The 19,383-nt window shown below is 42.8% G+C and overlaps 2 protein-coding genes across 6 annotated transcripts in view; one reads left to right on the top strand and one right to left on the bottom strand.

Moving 5' to 3' along the window:
* Positions 1-1,123: 1,123 nt before the first annotated feature.
* prr35 (proline rich 35) lies at positions 1,124-5,544 on the top strand. The gene is made up of 3 exons (XM_039616799.1): positions 1,124-1,145; positions 3,055-4,625; positions 4,731-5,544. The coding sequence occupies exons 2-3, from the start codon at positions 3,229-3,231 to the stop codon at positions 5,542-5,544; spliced, it is 2,211 nt and encodes a 736-aa protein (XP_039472733.1). The 5' UTR covers positions 1,124-1,145; positions 3,055-3,228.
* A 3,585-nt stretch (positions 5,545-9,129) lies between these two features.
* Positions 9,130-19,383, bottom strand: part of si:ch73-103b11.2 (early endosome antigen 1) — a 52,577-nt gene continuing 42,323 nt past the window's right edge. For 4 of the 5 annotated variants that reach the window (XM_031739301.2, XM_039616812.1, XM_039616813.1 and 1 more), the window contains 9 exons: positions 15,646-19,356; positions 13,669-13,816; positions 13,474-13,579; positions 13,101-13,260; positions 12,907-13,014; positions 12,743-12,829; positions 12,499-12,661; positions 11,990-12,075; positions 9,130-10,437 (listed from right to left, as the gene is read on the bottom strand). In XM_031739301.2, the coding sequence (XP_031595161.1) occupies positions 10,366-10,437; positions 11,990-12,075; positions 12,499-12,661; positions 12,743-12,829; positions 12,907-13,014; positions 13,101-13,260; positions 13,474-13,579; positions 13,669-13,816; positions 15,646-19,356 (4,641 nt within the window). In that variant the 3' untranslated portion in view covers positions 9,130-10,365. Of the gene's footprint in view, positions 10,438-11,790; positions 11,873-11,989; positions 12,076-12,498; positions 12,662-12,742; positions 12,830-12,906; positions 13,015-13,100; positions 13,261-13,473; positions 13,580-13,668; positions 13,817-15,645; positions 19,357-19,383 lie in introns of all 5 variants that reach the window. The other variant, XM_039616811.1, reaches the window with a different exon arrangement.

Genomic DNA, 19,383 nt, shown 5'->3' with positions numbered 1-19,383 from the left:
TAACCACTCCACAACACACACCTTTACCTCCACTGTGGACTTTAACGCTTAGTATACACAAGATAAGATGAAAAGAAGGAATATTTTCTGGTGGCTTTTGATTATTAAAAATTTAAGGCTTATAATTAAAACCACAGATATTAGAATCAAGGAAGTTTTAAACAATTTTTAAGTAAAAAGCCTAAAAATAGTTCATTCATAAGAGCTTTTTCTCATAATCCAATATAATAAAATACTGAATATCCAGAGTCAGCCTTAGAAGTCAGTCTTCTTAGTATTACGTATCAGTTATGGAGGATTTAACCCTCTCTGTCCTCTGTTACATTGTAACAAGAAGCCATCTCTAACCTAACCTTTGCCAGCATTGTGTAAATTGTTATATTGCATTCTGACTGCAAGGTGGAGACCACACTTGACAATCCAGAGAGGTGGAGAGGGGGGGAGCAAACAGGGTGGAGAGGGGGGGAGCTGCTGTATTGTAGCGCCTCAGGGTAATGCTCCCAGTCAATATATATCTCCACACTCGCTCCTGCGCTCCCATTTGAGCGGGACGCGCTGCCCTGCCGCTGCAGAGGAGTGACAGACAGCCACACCGGGACGCTTACTTTAGGTATGAATGAATACGTTTCCTCCTTTCCTGTAAGAAGCAAGGTTTGTTTGTGAAGGCTGAGAGATATTTTAGAGGGAAGTTAAGAAGAGGCCTGTTTAAATGCTGCTTTTGTTTGCAGGGCAGAAATGTTTGATGCTGTTTTATGTCCTGCTGTATGCCTTTGTTTTTTTAATTTTGAAAAAAGTCGGCTTTGATGTCATTATTTATAGATTTAATTAAACTATATTACTATTTTGCTTTAACGTGAGAATTTTTTGTATATATGTATATTTTGATATTAATGGATAAATACATTTCTGTGGTGTTAAAATGAATTATTGTCAGCTTATTTTAAGTCATCATCATTTAAATTTCTTTTAAATTTGGTTAAAAAAATTAAATGTAAATATATCAATATTACTTGATTTGTAAATTTACAGTAAATTCATGTTTTTTTAATCATAGAAGAAAGTCAACATAAAAATTTTCTTGTCTTCTTTTTTTTTTAGAACTTTTTCTAAGAAGGAGTGACAGCTCACCCCAGCTATCATCTTAGGTAAAGTATTAAACTTAACTTATGAATTTATTAAACACGAGAGCTTAAAAATAATTTCCCCTGCAGTCTTTGCGTGCATCGACTTCCTGTGCATTAAAAAAAAATCAGCCAGTCCCTTTCTGCTGTCAGCGGTGTGGTTGCTGTAGCATGTAACTTGTCAAAGCTTTTAGTGTGGCGAGCCTCCTTAATTGCAACAATAGATGTTCAAGCTGTTAAGCTTGTTTGATCATTGTCCCTAAAAGCTTAAAACAAGACCACAGGGTTCAGATATGGGCAGCGGGGGGGCCAAAGAGCGCAGTCGGTGGAGAGGAGAGCGGATAGCGGTGGCCAGAAGAGGGGAAAAAAATCTACTGTAAAAATGATTTTTATTGATTGGCTCGCAGCAGCAGCTGTTAGACTCCATTATAAGCCCAAAGCTCAGGTCAGAGCCCCGGGGTGGACATGTGAACCAATCAAATGGTCACCCACTAACGGGCCAGTTCTGGGGGTCCAGTTGGGAAAGTGGTGAGCAGCAGCCATCCTTTGTTACCCTTCGTCTCATGGACTCACAGATGGTGATCCACGCCGTCACTGTGTTGGCTTGGGTCTCCTTTGTTTCTAATCTTGAAGAGATTCGTGCATTAAAGAAAAAGGAGTTGGTGAAGTTTCTTTTTTACCTCAGCGTGGACCCTGAACTTCACGCAGACTTTCATCTTGAGAGACCCGAGGAAAAACAGCAAAATAAAAGCCCCCAAAGCAGAGTGTTTTAAAGTGAGCACTAGCCTGCTTGCATCTTCTTTTTCACTGCAGGCTTCACCCAATGGCTTCGCTCGCAGTACAAAGAGATCACAAAGTTTCTGCAATTTCACAGATGGGGAGAAAAATGTTTTTGAATTTATCCGAAAAGATTGGAATGAAGTGATGTTAATTAAACTAAATTCTGAACTAATGAAATAACAAAAGATGAAGAGGAGCAAAAAAAAGAGAGAGTGGAAATTCAAAAGACGAGCCTGCTTAACACATGCAGAAGAAAATTAAAAATAAAATTAAACAATATATCTGCCTGTTTATTCATAAAACGAAGCATTATGTTTAAAAGTAGTGTAAAAGCTCAGTAATAATATTTAAAGGTGCTCAAGTTTTAAAGGTTTAATTGGCCTCTTTTGTAAGACATGTCTAACTGTAAATAAATATATGTATATTTTGATATTTTCCAATCATAAGGAAATTAAATTCAATTAAATCTACTCTTAAAAAATGCTACCTGTCGTGATCCCTGCTAATATTGCCTAACAAGTATGACCCCAGTCTAAATGTAGAGCTAGTAAGTCGAGGCAGTGGAACCTATGCACCGTGTCCTGACCCAGATCCCAGTCCTAGCACTAATGACGCCCTATAGGCATGATGCCAGGCTCTCATTAGGAATCGGGCCTCAAACCCCCAACTTCTCTCCTTTGCGTACCAGCGCTGTGCAATCCCAGGCATGGCCGTGCGGTGCCTGTAGCCGGCCTTCGAGGGCCTGGCCCCAGAACTCAAGCAGGGCTGTGAATGCTGTGAGACCCCACTGCACAGGTGCAGAGTCCCCCGTGACAGCCCTCTTTGCCCCCCAGCCCTGGGCCCTGCTAGTGCCTGGTACTGCACTGGAACTAATGAGTAGTGGCAGGTACAGTGAGAACAGAGCAGCGTGGGCCTCCCTGCAGTTAGGTTAGTGGCAACCCTCAGCTTAGGCAGAAAACAAATGTTCTCTCATAATACACATATGCGCATAATGGCATAAATCGCCCTTCAGTGCACGCAGAACTTTACCTCTCATAGTTTGTTTTCTTACAGAAATGAAAACCGCATCCCTCCTTCTGACTCGCAGAGAACAAAACATCATATATACAGTCTGTGCGTTCATTCATGATCCACTCTCTTGTTTATTTCACAGGTACAGCTGCAATTTTACCAAGAAGATGCTCTTCTTCATCGCCACCTACCCGCAAAATTAAGGAAAACCTCACAACAAATGAAATGTACTCTGACGCAAAAGAAATATCTCAAAGTCTAGCTTGAATTGTCAAAATTTAAATCACACGCTCTTTAGAAATATCAAGACTCAACCATGTCCAAGGATGACACCTGCAAAGTCACGTCAGCCAGCAAACACAAGGAGCGCAAGCCAAAGAAGCCTCACTACATCCCCCGGCCGTGGGGCAAACCCTACAACTACAAGTGCTTCCAGTGCCCCTTCACCTGCATGGAGAAGTCTCACCTGTACAACCATATGAAGTACAGCCTGTGCAAGAACTCCCTGTCCCTGCTTATAGAGTCAGATTGGCCGTATAAAAAGGGCAACATCCTGCACCCAGAGCAGCTCCGGCCCTTTCAGCAGGCCCACGGCCTGCACGCTCCCGGAAAGGATGAGCTAGAGCAGGTGATTCGCACTGAGGAAAGGCAGGGTCAGAGGAGGTCTGCGGAGGAGGATGGCGAGGGCAGAGACAGCCAGGGACCAGAAGATGAAGAGGGGCGAGGAGAGGGAGTAGTAGAGATCGCTGGGCTGATCAAAGAAAGCTCCGGTGATAGCGACAGAGGTGAAGCAGCAGAAAGCACTAGGAAGAAAACCAAACAGCCAGATTCAGAGCTTGATGACATGCTCTCCCTCGAAGATCAGTTTTTACGCGCCCGCTCTGTGGAGGTAGAGGCCCAACTGAGACATTATAAGCTATCAAAGACATGCCTAACAGCTCCCGGGTTGCTGTCGGAGCAGTGGCGGCTGCTGGCATCCAGCCACACTAAGGCCAAAGCTGAAGGTCCTCAGCCTCGAGTGAATAATTCAATCCCCTGTTACCCCCCACCACCAAACCTGGTGGATTACCAGGACCCCACTGGGCTTAACCTTTCGGTGCTTGGGGTAGGTTATCCTATCAGCCCTGGCATTTTCTCCTACATGAACTCAGCTATTCCCACCGCAGCCTCCGGTGTCACGGCCCAGACCCACGCACAGCTCGCCCAGCTCCCCTTCCTGGCCTCAGCCGCTCAGCTGATACACCCAGCCTCCAGCGCACACGCAGATCGAGCTCTCATCCCCCCTCGACTATACTACCCCTTCCTGTGCGAGCACACATTCGGACAGGCATCCAGTCAGAGCGACGCAAGCAAGCCTCTCAAGACATCAACAAACACGCTAGAAGCAAGTCCTCTGTCCAGCTTCCAGCCCAAAGTCAATCTGTGGAAAGTGCCTGCTGTGAGGCCGGGATCTACCATCACTCCCGCTGGCTGGGTGTCACCTCAGAGAGACTCACCCGATCAGGGCTACAGGTTGGGGGATAAACTGCAGGCTGCAGCCAAGGAAGGCAGAGCAAGCTGGGGTCTGAAGAGGGCAGGAGCTCCTTTAAGAAACCAAGAGGCCCCTGCAGAGAAGAAGCCAAACTTGGGCTTGACTTTAGACCTTCTGAAAAATATTCAAACTGCATCGACTCTTAATGTGGGGACAGACAAACTTCTCTTCTCTTCGGACAGGTAAACAGCTCAGAACTGCTCTCGTTATAAAATAGGTAGTAGTTGTGGTGTCGATTAAACCTCTTAGGAGTATTTATTTAACTCTTTTCTTTCACTCTTTCTTAGTTTGCAGGATGCTCATGTTCAAGGTCGGCCCACTGAATTGTGGTACAACGATCCTCTCATCAGCCCCACCAGCGAAACATCCTCTCTGTCAACCTGTGGAAGACCCAACAGCCAGGACTCAGCTGCCGCCAGGACAATTGGGGCGTCTGAGTCAGTCGCTGCTCTGCTCGGTGACCTCTCCAAGGCACTGCAGGAGTACCACGAGGCCGAGCGCAAAATCTCCCACCTAGAGAAGGAAGACCTTCCTGCCCAGAGACATCTGTGGGAGCACCTTAACAAAATCCGCAGCGAGCTTTCTCACATTCACCAGGCTTTGGAGCGAACAGCTCGCCAGAGCGACGGGCCTCTCGACCTGTCGGTAAAGAGGGACTCAACGGAGTCGGTTGGCGATCAGAGCAGGAGGGAAGATGGGGGTCTTAAGGAAAACGCAACTGAGACAGAGGAGGAGGACGAGGAGCTGATAGAGAGAAGAGAGGACGAGGAGGACGAGAGCGAGAGGAAGGTGATAAGGGCTTCACTTGAGAGTCGTAAACAGTCGCTGGACATGCTGATCAAGATGAGTCAGGCGTCAGTGGTGAACACGGAGGTCCTCTCTCCTGGTGGCCTTGGCCTGAGGCCCAGTCCTGCTGAGGCTCTGTGGGCAAGCAGAACCACCAAGTGTGAGGCAGACTCCAGCGTCCTGCTCTGCCCCGACGGCCGATCAGTAGTGTTCACCGACATCCCCTCCTCTGCCAAACCCCCAAAGAGACCCCCATCCATACAGCGACTCGAAGCCCACTGTCCCCCAAGCCCTTTAACAGCTACCGACAACTGAAGCTCTGCTTGCTCCTCTGGCTGCAAAATAACCGAACCCATCCAGCAGTTCACGTGTAGTTTTGTTTTTGGTTACTGGCATGTCTCAAACTTTCATCGGCTGGAAAAAGAAAAGAAAAGAAAGACTGTCGCTGTTTTTCTCAGTTGTTCACAGAACCTTTTGCACCTTATAAAGTAAACAGAGAATGAATGAAAAATCTGAAGGAGAAGGATTTTTTTTCTGATACACTAAAGGACGTTTAGACATTTAAAAAATGTTACATCAGCATTTTTTTACAGGCGAATTTAAACAATCGTGCACATTAATGATCATGACGAGAGATAATCCTCTGAGCTGATTTGTAAATATTGTACTGAAAATAAATGTAATTAATGTAAACTGTTTTAAAGGCTAATGTTTTTATATGGAGGATGTCATGTTGGGCTGAAAATAAAATGGATTACACACACAAACACATCCATTCTTTCCAAAAACGGAGCAAAATAGGGGTTAAGACACATAAAATAATGAAAAATGGGAAGATTTTAATCAATATTTGCAAAGAAAAGGTACTAATTTGAACATTTTGCTGCATGGTGAGCAATCACAAAGCCAAATGCTATCATTGTAGTCTATATCGATAGAAATAAAAAAAAAAAAAAACAGGGGAGAAAAAAAAGACAAATAGATCCAAAGAGGCACCGTGACCTGAATTTGCCTACGTTGTGCTAAAGGTGAAGCAGCTCCTAAAGCCAAAGCGCCATCGGCCGGGTTACCTGTGCGCGTACTAAGGTCAAGGCTGCAGGGCTAACCTCCACGTAAACTAAACTTGAGACCTGTCTCCCCCGAGGACTGACGCAGAGAGCAGGGCTGCCCCATGTCTTTTAGCCCCGTCACCACCATCACACTCCAGACGCAGCAGCAAAGGTCAGCTGCCACGACCAGAAGAGCCACCGCTCGATGTTCGACCTCAAGAGGTCAGGCCAAAAATGACTGTCCGCTCATTTTAACAGCAAATTCAAGATTTAGTCCCTGCAATATCACGTTTTTTTTTTGTTTTTTTTTCCTGCTAAAGAAAGAACAATAAGCTTTGAATTTATGTTTTCGGTTTCTGCAACAGACAGCCGACCTGTCCGGCCTTATGGCAGCTGGGAAAGGTGATTGAAGTGGATAAGCAGAAGGCGATGGGTGCACGGAAACTGTATGAGCACTAACTAAGCAAGATGAACATTCCTCTTCTTCTATCTATTTTAGGTCTTATTCTTATAATTAGAATAGAATAGTTTTTTATTGTTGTTATACATGTAAAACAATTTAGAGTAGATTTAGATCTCTCCTATGACCATCAGAAAAAAACAAATACTTAAAGAAATCCCCATAAATACATAATAATAATAATAATAATAATAATAATAATAATGATGATGAATAGATCATTAAACCAGAGGCAATGATTATATAGGGTAGAATGAAGGTGCTGAAAGTCTTTATTAGTGCAAGGTAGTTTGTATTACTAAGATTAGTAGAAGGAGGAGAAGATGAAAGAATAATATAAATCTTTGATTTGGTGATTTTCTCCTTGGCTGGAAAAAAGAAATCTGCCTTTAATTTACAGAAAATTTCTGCAAAGGCATCCAGAAAAAGCAACACCTTGATAATGATTGTGAAATTAAATAAGAAAAACATGCGTCTGTGGCCTGTTTGGGTGTTTTTTCTTTCTTGTTTCAGGAACAGTATGAGCCAAGCTGATAGCGCCCTCAAGTGGACAAAGCCAGATGAGCATCCCTAAGGTTAGTGCTGACGACACAAAGGAATCCAGCACGAATGATGACGGCAGAAACTCACCGGGGTGATCTTTTGCACGATGTTGGTTATATTTTCTCAGCATCATCCCTGATAACAAACTACAATCAACTTGTAGAAGAACAAGATCAGAGTGATCCCAGGTGGATCGCTTAGGCTGAAACACCTGGAGCGGAGCTAGAAAAAGTTTGTGTCTCTAAAAGGTGGAGAATTCAGAGACCTGGACATCCTGGAGGCTCTAAACCAACAACATCTCACACATCCACCACAATGCAAGTGCTCACCTATGAACCCTCCTGATCCTCCCTGCGGTTCAGAAACTCCATTTGTCTCTCAACATGCTCAAGTCATTCAGCTGTGAAGAGGTTGGAAGTTCTTCAACTCTTAGGTATCTCAATCTCTTAGTCAATAACATCCAGAAGTTCTCCTGGGGCTTTTTTTCTCTGTTTATGAAGAAATCGCTGTAAAATAATAAGTATATGTATGTGTAGCTCATGTAATGTTGCATTTCTTTGTTTTTGTAGCATCTCTTGCACTTTAGATTCACACAAAACTTGAATAATTTGAAACAGGTTAACTTGAAAAGGATCTAAGTTATCTGAACCCAACTCCAGCTTCGTGGAACGTAATCCTTGGAAGTGGTTATTATTCCGGATGCAAATCTTGGAGATGTGGCTCAGTTGTCACTGGGTAAGGGGACCTCAGGCTAAGTCCCACCAGCACTATGTTTGAGGGTTCTCAAAACCCTGAATTGAAATGATCTCACCACTCATCAGGACATATTCAGAGGCCTGCATAACCTCCCGTTTTTTAGCTTTGATAAGAACAAAATCCACAACATTGACCCAAAGTGGTTCATCCCTCTGAAGAGACTGACTCATCTCCAACTTGTTAAAAAATAAACTTTAAGAAATTTAAAAATAAATTTTTAAAATTATAACCAATGTACTATCCAGCAATGGATTCTGGAGTTCAAGGCACTGGTAGCACTGGGTAACATCGACTGACACTGAACATCCTGACTGTTGTGACACTGACTCCGTGCATTTAGGCACATAGACATGGTCGAGAAAACCTAGTGATGTTCAAACTGAGCATCAGAGTGGGCAAAAGAAGTGATTTAAGTGACTCTGAATGTGGCATGGTTGTTGGTGCCAGACAGGCTGAGGTTCCCAAACAAACATCTCTTCAGAGACTGAAAAAGAGAAACTATCAGTGAGCTCTGGGTAGAAATACCGTCTTGATGCCCGAGATCAGAGAATGGTAAGCCTGAAGATTGGAAAGCAGGAAACGTGGGACTCCGTAGAACCAACTGAGCATTATTTAAGCACCACAGCTTACCCGAGTACCGTTATTGACCATGTCCATTCCTTTATGACCACAGTGTACCTATCTGGGTAATGCACTATGGCACAAAGCTCAGTGTTCTGTACTCAAAAGGCCTCCAGTCAGCAGATGCCAATCTAATAGAGCACCTATGGGATCTCACCATGGAAACTGTGTGAAGCCATCATATTAATATGGACCAAAATCTCAGAGGAACATTTCCAGCACCTTGTTGAATCTACAAAAGAATTAAAGGCAGCTCTGAAGGCAAATCAGGGAGTCCAACCTGGTACTGGAAAGGTGGACTTATTCAAATGTCCGGTGAGTAGGTTCATCCACCACAGACTCACACCTTACAGCTAAATACACATGTCTTCATTAATATTTTAAGGAGTCGGTGCAATCTCCTTTCTATGTTTATTTACAGGACACAAACTGCTGAATCTGAAGTCTGTAAAAAGAAAAATACAAGCCAAAGATTTTTAAACACTTCATTTATTTGACGTTATACATTCAAATGAAAATAAAAAATATTCATATATATTTCTTATAGAGCTAGAGAGCAAGGTACAAGTTTTAAAACAAAACACAGAAGTCTTCCGTGTGGCATATATTTATATACACAAGGCGTGGTTTGAATACTATACAGTGTGTATCCATAGCTGCACAGGTTTCATGGATGTCTATATTCTTCACTCAGTTGAGGCACGACTAGATTTCAGTAAGAGGTCAGGGACTGGGCCAAGTGCTTCAAGACTGCCGCTTACAGTAAAACAACTCAATCTCAGCATCTCAACAGTAGGACTTGCAAAGCAAAGCTTATAATTGTCTAGAGCGCCACACTAAAGCAAAGAGTAGGAAAAGGAGGCAACGTGATCATGCAAATCCAAAAAACAGGTTCAGCTTTAAGGAGATGAGAATTCTCACACTGAACTCCAAACTGAGCAAACACAAAGTCGGAATTTAAGAAATTAGAAATAAATTCCAGTATCGCTAACAAATCACGGCTGGTCACCTAATGTGACGTGAGTCAGCATGTTTGGTTGCACTGCAATAAATCGACTGGAAGTCACTACACCGATTCTGAGACGAATAAAAACAAGCCTCCTCAAGTAGTCAAAAGGTAAGTGCAATCTCACCCCCCCCACTTCCACACGCAGACACACCGTTTTATAAAACACTCATACATCATATCAAGGTAAGCATCACATTGTTTTCCAATATCAATCAAATAGTACAGCAGATGCCCCAACAATCAATAGCAAACCATATTCTACATGTGTCCAGTAGTTATGTACAGGAGAACTGGTGCAACATTAAGCACATTAAAAATTATTAGATATAGACACTATTACAATAATAAAATACAGCAGATACTTAATTCAATATTGGGATATATTTATATATTATTCATATTATGTATTGCTGTCAGTTTTGGCATTTTGGAGGATCAACAGAAAAGCTGTAATCTAATCTCTCTCACAGCGCATTTGACACAACTCCAACTTGGCCTGATCGTAAGTGAATGTACTTTAAGAATTAAAATAAGAGACAAGATCGAGCTAAAACGTGGAAGAGGTTTAGAACAGATAGGTTAAAGTCCTTGATCTCCGCCAACCCAACATCTTCAGCCCATGCTGGCACGGCCGGGGCAAACAAACAAAAACAAAAACAGAGGGCAGGTAAGAGAAAACCCCCCCAAAACTTTTCAGGTTAAATCTTTCTGGAATCTTTTGCCTCAAAAAGCTTCATGCGCTCCTGCACAGTGAGTCCCTCTTTCAGGCTCTGTTAAAGACAAAGTCATTTACTGTTATGAGACAATAATGCGCATGTGGGCAGAAAAGAACAAACACACAAATACCCACAGACACAAAGGAAAAAACCCCACAAAGTCAGAAACAACAAAACAGTCACAGCTTCTAATCCCAGATGTGTTCTGCTCAACACACTTTAGGTTAAAACACACGACGTACAGAACAAATATAAATGGATATGGTCATGCCACATAAATGCAGTACAGAGAAAAAGTCTTGAGCCAGCCCTTATTTATTTATATTCTGCTTGGAAAAATGGCAAGTTTAGTGCTGCAATTTATATTTGATATCACCGCCTTTACTCTGCAACACAGCTTAAACTCTTAGCCAAGCTTTCCTCTGCTTTCTTTAAGTAGTCTTCAGGTAAAGTTCTCAGTTAAGAATGGCTTCCTGAGACAATTTCTGATGAACCTTCAAATATCTCTCTCATCTGTGTCAGGTCTCGGCTGGATTTTGTCCTGTTTTTTTGTTTTAAGGTCACAAATTTTTCTTTTGTTCTCTTTATCCATTTCAATCACATTTAAGGACTCGCTGCACACCATGCCGAAACAGTCTCTCTTATTGATGTAAGAATATTTGTTATGCCTGTCCAACTGTGTTATCTTGGCATTTGTTGGGGTTTTAACTAAAGAAATAGCAAAAACACTTTTTTTTCCAAGTTATGTGTAAACCAAACTGGTTAAACCCTTTAGTTAGTTGCCTTCTTTTGTACTTTAAAGATTCAAGCCAGTGTTGAGTGGCTTAAAAACAGGAAAATACTCATCTGAAAATAGTCAAGTACTGGGGACAAGGACCCAGAAAGCCTGAAGAATTATTGGTCAAGACCACAATATAACTAAACAACTGAACATCTGGCTCCTCGGAAGCAAAATGAAGAAATGAGGAGGTGACTCAAGACTTTTGCACAGTACTGTAAGAGTATGCACAACACCAAAACAGAGGATTCAAACAGCCACAAACAAAAAAACTGTTAATGTAAAAAACATTTTTAAATAAAGAAAAACGACACAGAACAAAAACAAAAGACAGTTGGGAGTCCTCACAGTGAGTACCTAGCACAGTTCAGTACTTCATTGATGTGAAAGCGCTACATTTTCTTTTCATCTTTTAACCGTTTCTGCAGTCGCAGGAGGAGAGGACTCTAACCAAAAATCTTTTGATGAGTAACACCCTCACACCTCTGATATTCAGCTGAAATATCATATTTCGATTGCTCACGGTGGAGCCAAAAGAAAGAGTTTGGGGTCAGAGGGGAGATGAAATCATGCGTAGTTAGGTAGGTAGGCATGTAGGGCATGCTGTTTGTCTATCACATTATACCTACAGCATATGTTGGGGCGGGGGTTGGGAGGGATCACCCCACAATGGGAGTGTCAGCTATCCCATGAGACCTGCTCGGTGACAGACTGACGGATAAAACAGACAGATGAAACACTTGAAGCACTTTCAGTAAAACATGACCTCTGACCGACTCTGAACACGTTTCTACCACAGAAGCAACAAATGACACGGCAAACACTCACCTTTGACCTTAAACCTCGTGAATGCCTGGAGCTCGCCGACTGTTCTTTTTTCATGAAATCTGGGTTACTTTTGGACTTCATGATATCTAAAAGCACAATAAAGACCCTATTATTAACATTACCTTCAGGTGATGATGCTTCTTCAAAAGATATATAACGGACAGCATCTGTTCGCATTTAAGCAGTAATCTTAAAACAATTTTTCCTAACTTTACCAAGAGGAAGACGCATCTTTCTCAGGAAGGATAAAGATAGCAACACAATGTTAAAAACATTTCGAAGATTGAAGGCATTTTTTTCCCCCAGTTCAAACCAACAGCAATCCAAAAAGAGACAATCCCCGGTTGGCACTAACGGTGGTTGGTTGGATGGTTGTAACATAGTTATAATAAACACAGTTTTTCTCAGCCTTTGGTTGTTGCCATGTTAGTAGACTTCACGGATATCTGGATATAAATGGGAACTAAAAATAACAAAGATTAAAGTCAAATTGAGCATTTTCTACTCACCATATCCGGATGTAACTGTTCCATCGACAGTCCTCTCACCTAAAGCTTCTGTGGCAATGAGCAACTTCTCCTTCAGCTTGCTGATGTCGCAGTCTGCTTTTGCTTTAACAATGCTGAGTTCTGTGTAGATGTCCTTATATTTGTCTGTGGCATATTTCTTGTCCTGGTAAAATGATCGGGGATGAATATACGGCCTCAGCTTTTTTAAATCATTCTCAGGGAGATGAAGACCGGCTCTGCTTACCCTTAAAGCAGACTGTAGCTCGTCTTTCAGAGAGTGGATTTCTTGTTTGAGATACTGGATCTCCGACTCCTTTATTCGTAACAATACCTACAAGACAGGGAGAGGCACTTAGGGTGTAGAGCAACATGAGTTGAGCATCTGTGTGTGTGCTTGTTTAACCATACCTCCAGTTCATACACATCTTTGCCCTGGGAAAGCGACGAGTGAGCGGTTTCCCCACTAAAACAGGAGCGCATCCGAGTGATCTCTACAGTCAGCCGGTTATTTAATTCCTGTTAGAAAAATGGAGAAGTATTCAAACCTGTGGACAAAAACAGGTTTGTATTCACAGTACGTGTGCAGGATTGCGGAGTCTGACCTGGTTGTGTGCATTTAGCTCCTGGTTCTCTCTCTGACACTGCCTGAGGGCCTGCCTCTCGGCCTCCAGCGCCTGAGCCAGGTGAGCGTTCTCCAGACATTTCTGAGAGTACTGCTCTGACAGCACCTCCAGTTCTCTCTGGATGGACTGCAGCTCCTCCCTACACAGTCAGATAATCAGTGTCAACATGCATTTGTGTTTTTCACAGCCCAGAAGCTTCTTTCATCATATAATAAAACTGTTTTTTCCCCAAAAGCAACTGCAAGACATCAGTACAGTTTTTAGGCCCCAGTCAAGATTAAATGCTGACACCCAACTGATATAGTAAATACACTGGATGCAAAGTTTAGGTTTCCCCTTGTAAAAAACATACTCGTATTGTAAGCGAAGTTCATCGACGTCAGAGTTCAGTCCGCTTATTTGGGAGCGCCAGGTTTTTTCCAGTTCCTCCTTGTGCGCATTCTTCATAGCTTCAATAGCTACATTAAAAAAGAGAGCACATATATCAAGTCACTGTATGACAGTCTTCAAAGCACAGCAGCTACGAGCGATGAGACGCTTTCTTTACCAGCAATCGTGGCAGCCGTCTCCTCAGCCAATAGCCTCTCTCGCTCTTCCATGAGTTTGGAAATCTCCCTCTGATGCTGCCTCTGGAGGTCTTCGATCACCTTCTGGTGCGTCTCCTCCATTGCGGCAAAGCCACGCTCACATGTGGCCTAGTGGGAAGAAAAAGTCAACAATCTGTCGTTGCGAAAAGAATTATGCATTCACTGCAGCTACATTTTAATTTTTGACTACAGATTTAGTAAATTATCTATAACTCACTCGACTACATGCAAAAATCAGTGATAGAGGCCATGCAAGAAGTAGAAATTGTCTATGTTAGTAACAGAGCGAGTAAAGCATAGAGATTCTAGGTCAGCCAAGCTGCATTTTATACTGATAGACTCTTACTCTGATAGGCTACTTTATTCTGAAAGTGGGAAATGGTATGATTACTGATGCCCAAATGAGTATTTAAAGTAAACTGAAATACAATTTGTGTCAGAAAGGACTCAAGACAACCAGCTATTGGTTGCTTTGCTTCTTTGTTTGAAACAAAAAAGGATGTCCCCAGCTGATCGGCAGGATTTGAAGAATACCCACTCACCGAAAGATCAGAACCTTCCTGAGACAACAAACCCATAGTTTATATCTATATGTCTGTATAGATTGATATAGATATAAAAACAGTTTAGAAACATAATTCTAAAACTTCTATCAATTTAATAGTCTTGTATAGACTATTAGTCTAATTAACAGACTAATTCTATTAGTCTATTAATTAGCAACACTTTCATTAGCAGAGACTGTATATAAAAGATGGACGTACCTACTGATGTCATTCATCGAGCAAGCTTTTGAAGCTCAGATGGCAACAGCATTTTGGCCAACAAGATTTTTAACTTACAGAAACAATACAATAAATTCCTGTTGTATTCAATATGCTGAGGCCATTAACTCATTACGAATGTGTTTCCTGAGGACTTCTATATGTAAACCAAAGTTGTCGCCCCCTGCTGTTCATTGGAAATATTGCACATTCAAGACACTTCATCAGTTTTAAAAACCTAAAGCAGCAGCATCAAACATAAGGCCCGAAGGCCAGAATCTGCCCGGCAATCTGCCTCACTGGATAGCTTTGGAAAATATTAAAGAGTACGTACATTTTGGACATTTAGCTGTATTTTCACAAGTGTCACAGCTCATCGGTGATAAAAGCCTGCCTTTGGCCATTCATACCATACCAAAGTAATTAAGTAATAGCTAAAGACTTGAATGACAGAAAAAAAACCCCTCCTCCATCTACTATAGATATTTATGTTTGGTTTTTGTTTGGTTTGGTTTTTTACACTGAAGCAACTATTTTATAAAGACACAATTTTCTGTAACATTAAAAACTTTCTCCTTTACAATTACAGGGAAGTCTGGGCAATGAGCTACCAGAACTTTGTGTCATTTTACACATTTATTTCTTACAACTTCAGCCCAAAGAGTTGTGCTGAAAGATTTCTTTCTTTTAACACAGCAGCTTTTCTATATGATGTAAAAGAACTATTGAGACATATTGTGGAAAATACGCTTATTTTACTTGTATAAAGATATCTCAGGGATATTAAATGTGTAGTTAAACTTCTTTACACTGACAGAAAGGGAAGTTTCATTGGTCCAGTTTGTTAGAGATCAAAGGGGTTTGCCCTAGAGCCCATTTCCATGCTTTATATACAGTCTACAGTTACCACAGTGGTTATGATTTATCACCTAGGAGTTCAGGACATCCTTTAAAGCTCCAGTTACAATCATGATGTAACTGTTCAATTTAAACATGTTTCACTCAAATCACACCATTTCCCAATTCCTAATCCTCAGTTACTAGAATCACCAGTTACTGAGGATTAGAAATCAAAGAATCAAAGTTAACTTTTTTCTTTGGCTATATAACTACTGATCTCTCTCCCTTAAAAAGAGTTTATTCACTAAAATGGTAAAATGAAAGAGCAAAAACCTTGAGGCTTTCAAAGTCTCTCTGGTATTTCTCTCTCAGGCTGGCCACATCTCCTTCAAGGTGCTTGTTCTCCAGTTCGTCCCTCATATTATTCATCTGAGTCTCCAGTTCTTGAATGCGGTCTTTCAGAACCACCATGGAGTCGACCTCTGATATGTGCTGTACATCATCATCCCCTTTTCCCTGCTCTTCCTCTTCCATTGGCGTAGCAGCCTCCTCATAAGGAGGTGGCTGTGAGACCTCAGGGTTTTGATCGTAAGGTTGGTGATCTTTGAGACTCTGAATGTTCTCCACATACTCTGAACGTAACTTTTCGATGTTGTCCTTGTGGATATGCTGGAGCTCGCAAACCCTCATTTCAAACTGCTCCTCAAGTTTCCTCACATGACTCTCGTGCCTCTCCTCCATTGTGTCCATGTCTGCTAGCAGAACCTCTAACTTTCGTTGACTGTCAGCTGCTGTTTCCATGAGGGCCAGCTCTGTTGAGGCACGGCCTTGTTCTGCTTGGCTCAGCTCCCTTTGATGCTTCTGCTTCAGGTCTTCCGTCTCTTTCTGAAACTCTTTCTCTAAGAACACCACTTGCTGCTGCTGCTGTGAGAGCTGATTCACACGTTTGCTGATCTCACTCTTTAGAGTCTGATTTTCCTGCTGGAGAGATTCCACCATTTGCCTGAAGTTCTGGCGCTCCTCTTGTAAAGACTCTTCATATTTTTCTTGGATTGCAGTGACACTGCGTGCATGCTGCTGCACGAGATCATCCATAGTTTGACTGGTCTGTTTACAATAGCCCAAATCTTGTTCATGCATGGCCCGTAACCTACATGCCACATATGCCACTTGAGCCTGGGTGAGGGCTTCACGCATACAAAGAGAGGTACTCGTGAAAAAATGTGAGGTTTGGTGTCCTAGAAGAGATTGGATCATTTTAGGCAGTCCGGGATGGCTTTCGCCACTTTCTAGTTCTTGGGCATACTTGTGGAGGATCGCTGCTTGTCTTTGAAGTTCATTAGCCAGGCTTTCATGAGCATTTTGCAGTGATTCAACAGAGTCAATGCCACAAGAGGGCATTTCACCAGCCAAGTGTCTGTCTACGATTTCCTCAGCCAAGTCTCTAGCTTCTTCTATTTCGATCTGCTCCATGTACGGAGCAAGCTCAGGAGGGTGAATGTCCGCCAGCTTTTGTTTGTTGAATCCAAAGTTGTTTTTGACTTCTTTTATGACCGTTTTCAAATCAGGCCTTTTAGAAGCTTCAATAATTGCTTTCAAAGCCATTTCCCTTTCATAGAGGTTTTTATGAGCTACAGCTAGCTCCCTTTTAAGTATTTTGAATTTCTCCTCATAGCAAAGCTTAAGGTTTTGAATTGAGTAGGCTAATTCTGCTTTAATGAAGTTGTTGAAAGCAACTTTGGCATCAACATCTACATCATCTAATACACCACCCTCTTTGGATTTAGCAACATCCGTCTCTGCTTTCTCAAGTTCTTTCCAGAACCCACTTTCTAAAATCAGCTTCCTGGTCAAGACATCGGCATAAACTACAGCCAAGCAATCTTTGTCACTCCTTTTAATGTGCTCAATGTCCTCCCAGATCTCAGTAAGAGCCTGCAGGAGGTCAGACTTTGACGTTTGTATTAACAAAGCCATCTTGTTCAAAACCATCGCCTCAAAGGACAAGGTTTTGGCAAAGAGGTGCATTGCCTCTTTATCTACAGTCTCTGGGGTTTGATTTGGATGGAAAGCTGGTGATTGCTCTTCCAACATCTTTTGTCCCTGTTGAAGGTACAGCGATGCATTGAACAAATCCTTCTCTATCTCACACAACGAGTGCAGCTGTGTATCTGTTTCATGTGAGCCACTGAGAATAGCCCTAACTTTCTCTCGACCATTTTCCACACATACAAGGGCATTGGTACAATGCTTAATGCCAGCACTACTCTGTATACCACTTGCATCACTAGTGTCTTTCTCTGGGCAAGAATCCTTTTCGCCGATCTTTAAATCTATATCGGTCAAGTCCTCTGCTTGGGTGGATCGTTGCCTATCCAGATTTTGTGTTAGGTTTCTTAGCTTATCTTCTGTGGCGAGCAGTTTCGTTTCAAGAGCATGTATGATAGAAATAAACTTCTCTGGGTCATTAGTATGTGGGGCTGTGAAGTCAGGAGTAGCTGTTCCTTTAGTTAACTCAATGTCTTCAGCTACATCCCGATTCATTTTTTGGCTAGTGTCCAGGATCTCGAAATTGACATATTTTTGACACTGAATACTAGAAAAACGTATCCTTGGTCTCTTAGCCTGAGACTCCTTATCGTCTGGGGAGCTCTCTGTTGTAGATGTATTGTCTAGAGAAAGCTCTGCGTTTGATAATGAGGAGGGTGATGTTCTTTCCTCCTCACTCTGTTCTGGGATTTGCTGCCTTTCCATGTGTAGATTAGCATACCCCAGCTGTAGGGCATTGAGGTGCTGTTCCAGCTCTGCAATGCGGTCCTCTGCAACCACAAGCTTGGCTTGCAGATCCTTCTCAGCATTACAAGGCTCAACTTTGTCCAAGAGGCTTTGAGTCATTTGACAGAGAAGCTCCTCCTTGGCTTGCAGCTTCAGCTCAGTTTCCTCTAAGCTGTTGCCAAGTGCAGTCATTTTAATAAGTGCTTCTTTTAGGTCCTCCTCCTTGCGTTCCATCAGTCTCTCGTACATCTCCTTAGTCTGCCTGATCTCCTCCTCTTTTTCTCTAAGGAACTGGCTCATTTTCTGAAACTCTTGAGTAGCCCTCTCATATGAATGCTCCAAGGTGTAGTAATCTGCTTCTTCCGTTTCCAGTCGAGTCCGAAGCTTGTTCACTTCACGGTCTGCTTCAGCAATCTGGTTGATGAGTTCCTGACAACGACACGTAAGATGGCCTTTTTCTTCTTCTAGTCTACGGACACTTTCCTTCAGTGACTCAACCATGTCAGCCTTTTGAGCCAGCTCTTCTTGCAACTTCAGCATTTCCTGCTTGCATTCTGCATCTCCTGAGGCCCGCCTACCCCTTAACAAGGCCTCTACCTGCTGCTCAGCCTCGAACAGCCTGTCCTCTACTTCCTTGTGTGCCGTTTCAGCTTCAGCTAATCTTTTGCACAGATTCTGTCTCTCTCTTTCATGACTCTCTTGCATGCTATGCTGTTCCTGCTTAAGGCGCTCTTCTTTCAGTGTCTGACCCTCTTCTGTAGCACTTAGTCGAGCAGTCACTTCTTGCAGCTTCTCCTGCAACCTCTGTATCTCCCTCACGTGGTCTCGCTGCAGTGCCTGCTGGCGCTCCAGCTGCCTGAGGGCCTGGTTTCTCTCCAGGAGGTTGGCTTCTACTTCACGGAGTCTGTCTTCACTGTCCTTCAGCTGGGCTCGTAGGGTAGCCTCACTATGACTGTATTCTTCTTCTTGTTCTTTTGAACGCTCCTGCTCTAGCCTGAGCTCATTCCGCATCCGGACCACAGCCTGTTCACTTGCTAAAATTTCCGCCATCGCAGATGCAAGTTTAGACTGCAAAGCCTGAATATCGGACTCGTGGCGCTCTACGGCATCCTGGGCTTCGGTGTAGCTTCTCTTCAATGTCCGGATCTGTTGCTGTGCAAGGTCCTGCTTGCGCTTCTGGGACTCCAGTTCACCCTGTAAATCTTGATTAAGCCTGTGCAAGTGTTGCCATGGCACTCTGTGCGGTGAAGACGTAGGAGGTGTTGCGCTCTTGAAAAGATTGATGAGATAGTTTCA

This window comes from Oreochromis aureus, linkage group 8, assembly GCF_013358895.1.
Source record: "Oreochromis aureus strain Israel breed Guangdong linkage group 8, ZZ_aureus, whole genome shotgun sequence".
Taxonomy (NCBI): Eukaryota; Metazoa; Chordata; class Actinopteri; order Cichliformes; family Cichlidae; genus Oreochromis; species Oreochromis aureus.
The sequence above is the reverse complement of the archived record's forward strand: the minus strand, read 5'-3'. Positions and strand labels throughout refer to the sequence as shown.

Bases quoted from the DNA above. Each gene is read 5' to 3' on its own strand.
- prr35 (XM_039616799.1), top strand. From the start codon at position 3,229: ATGTCCAAGGATGACACCTGCAAAGTCACGTCAGCCAGCAAACACAAG. The intron at 4,626-4,730 runs GTAAACAGCTCA...ACTCTTTCTTAG, and splicing joins CTTCTCTTCTCTTCGGACAG to TTTGCAGGATGCTCATGTTC.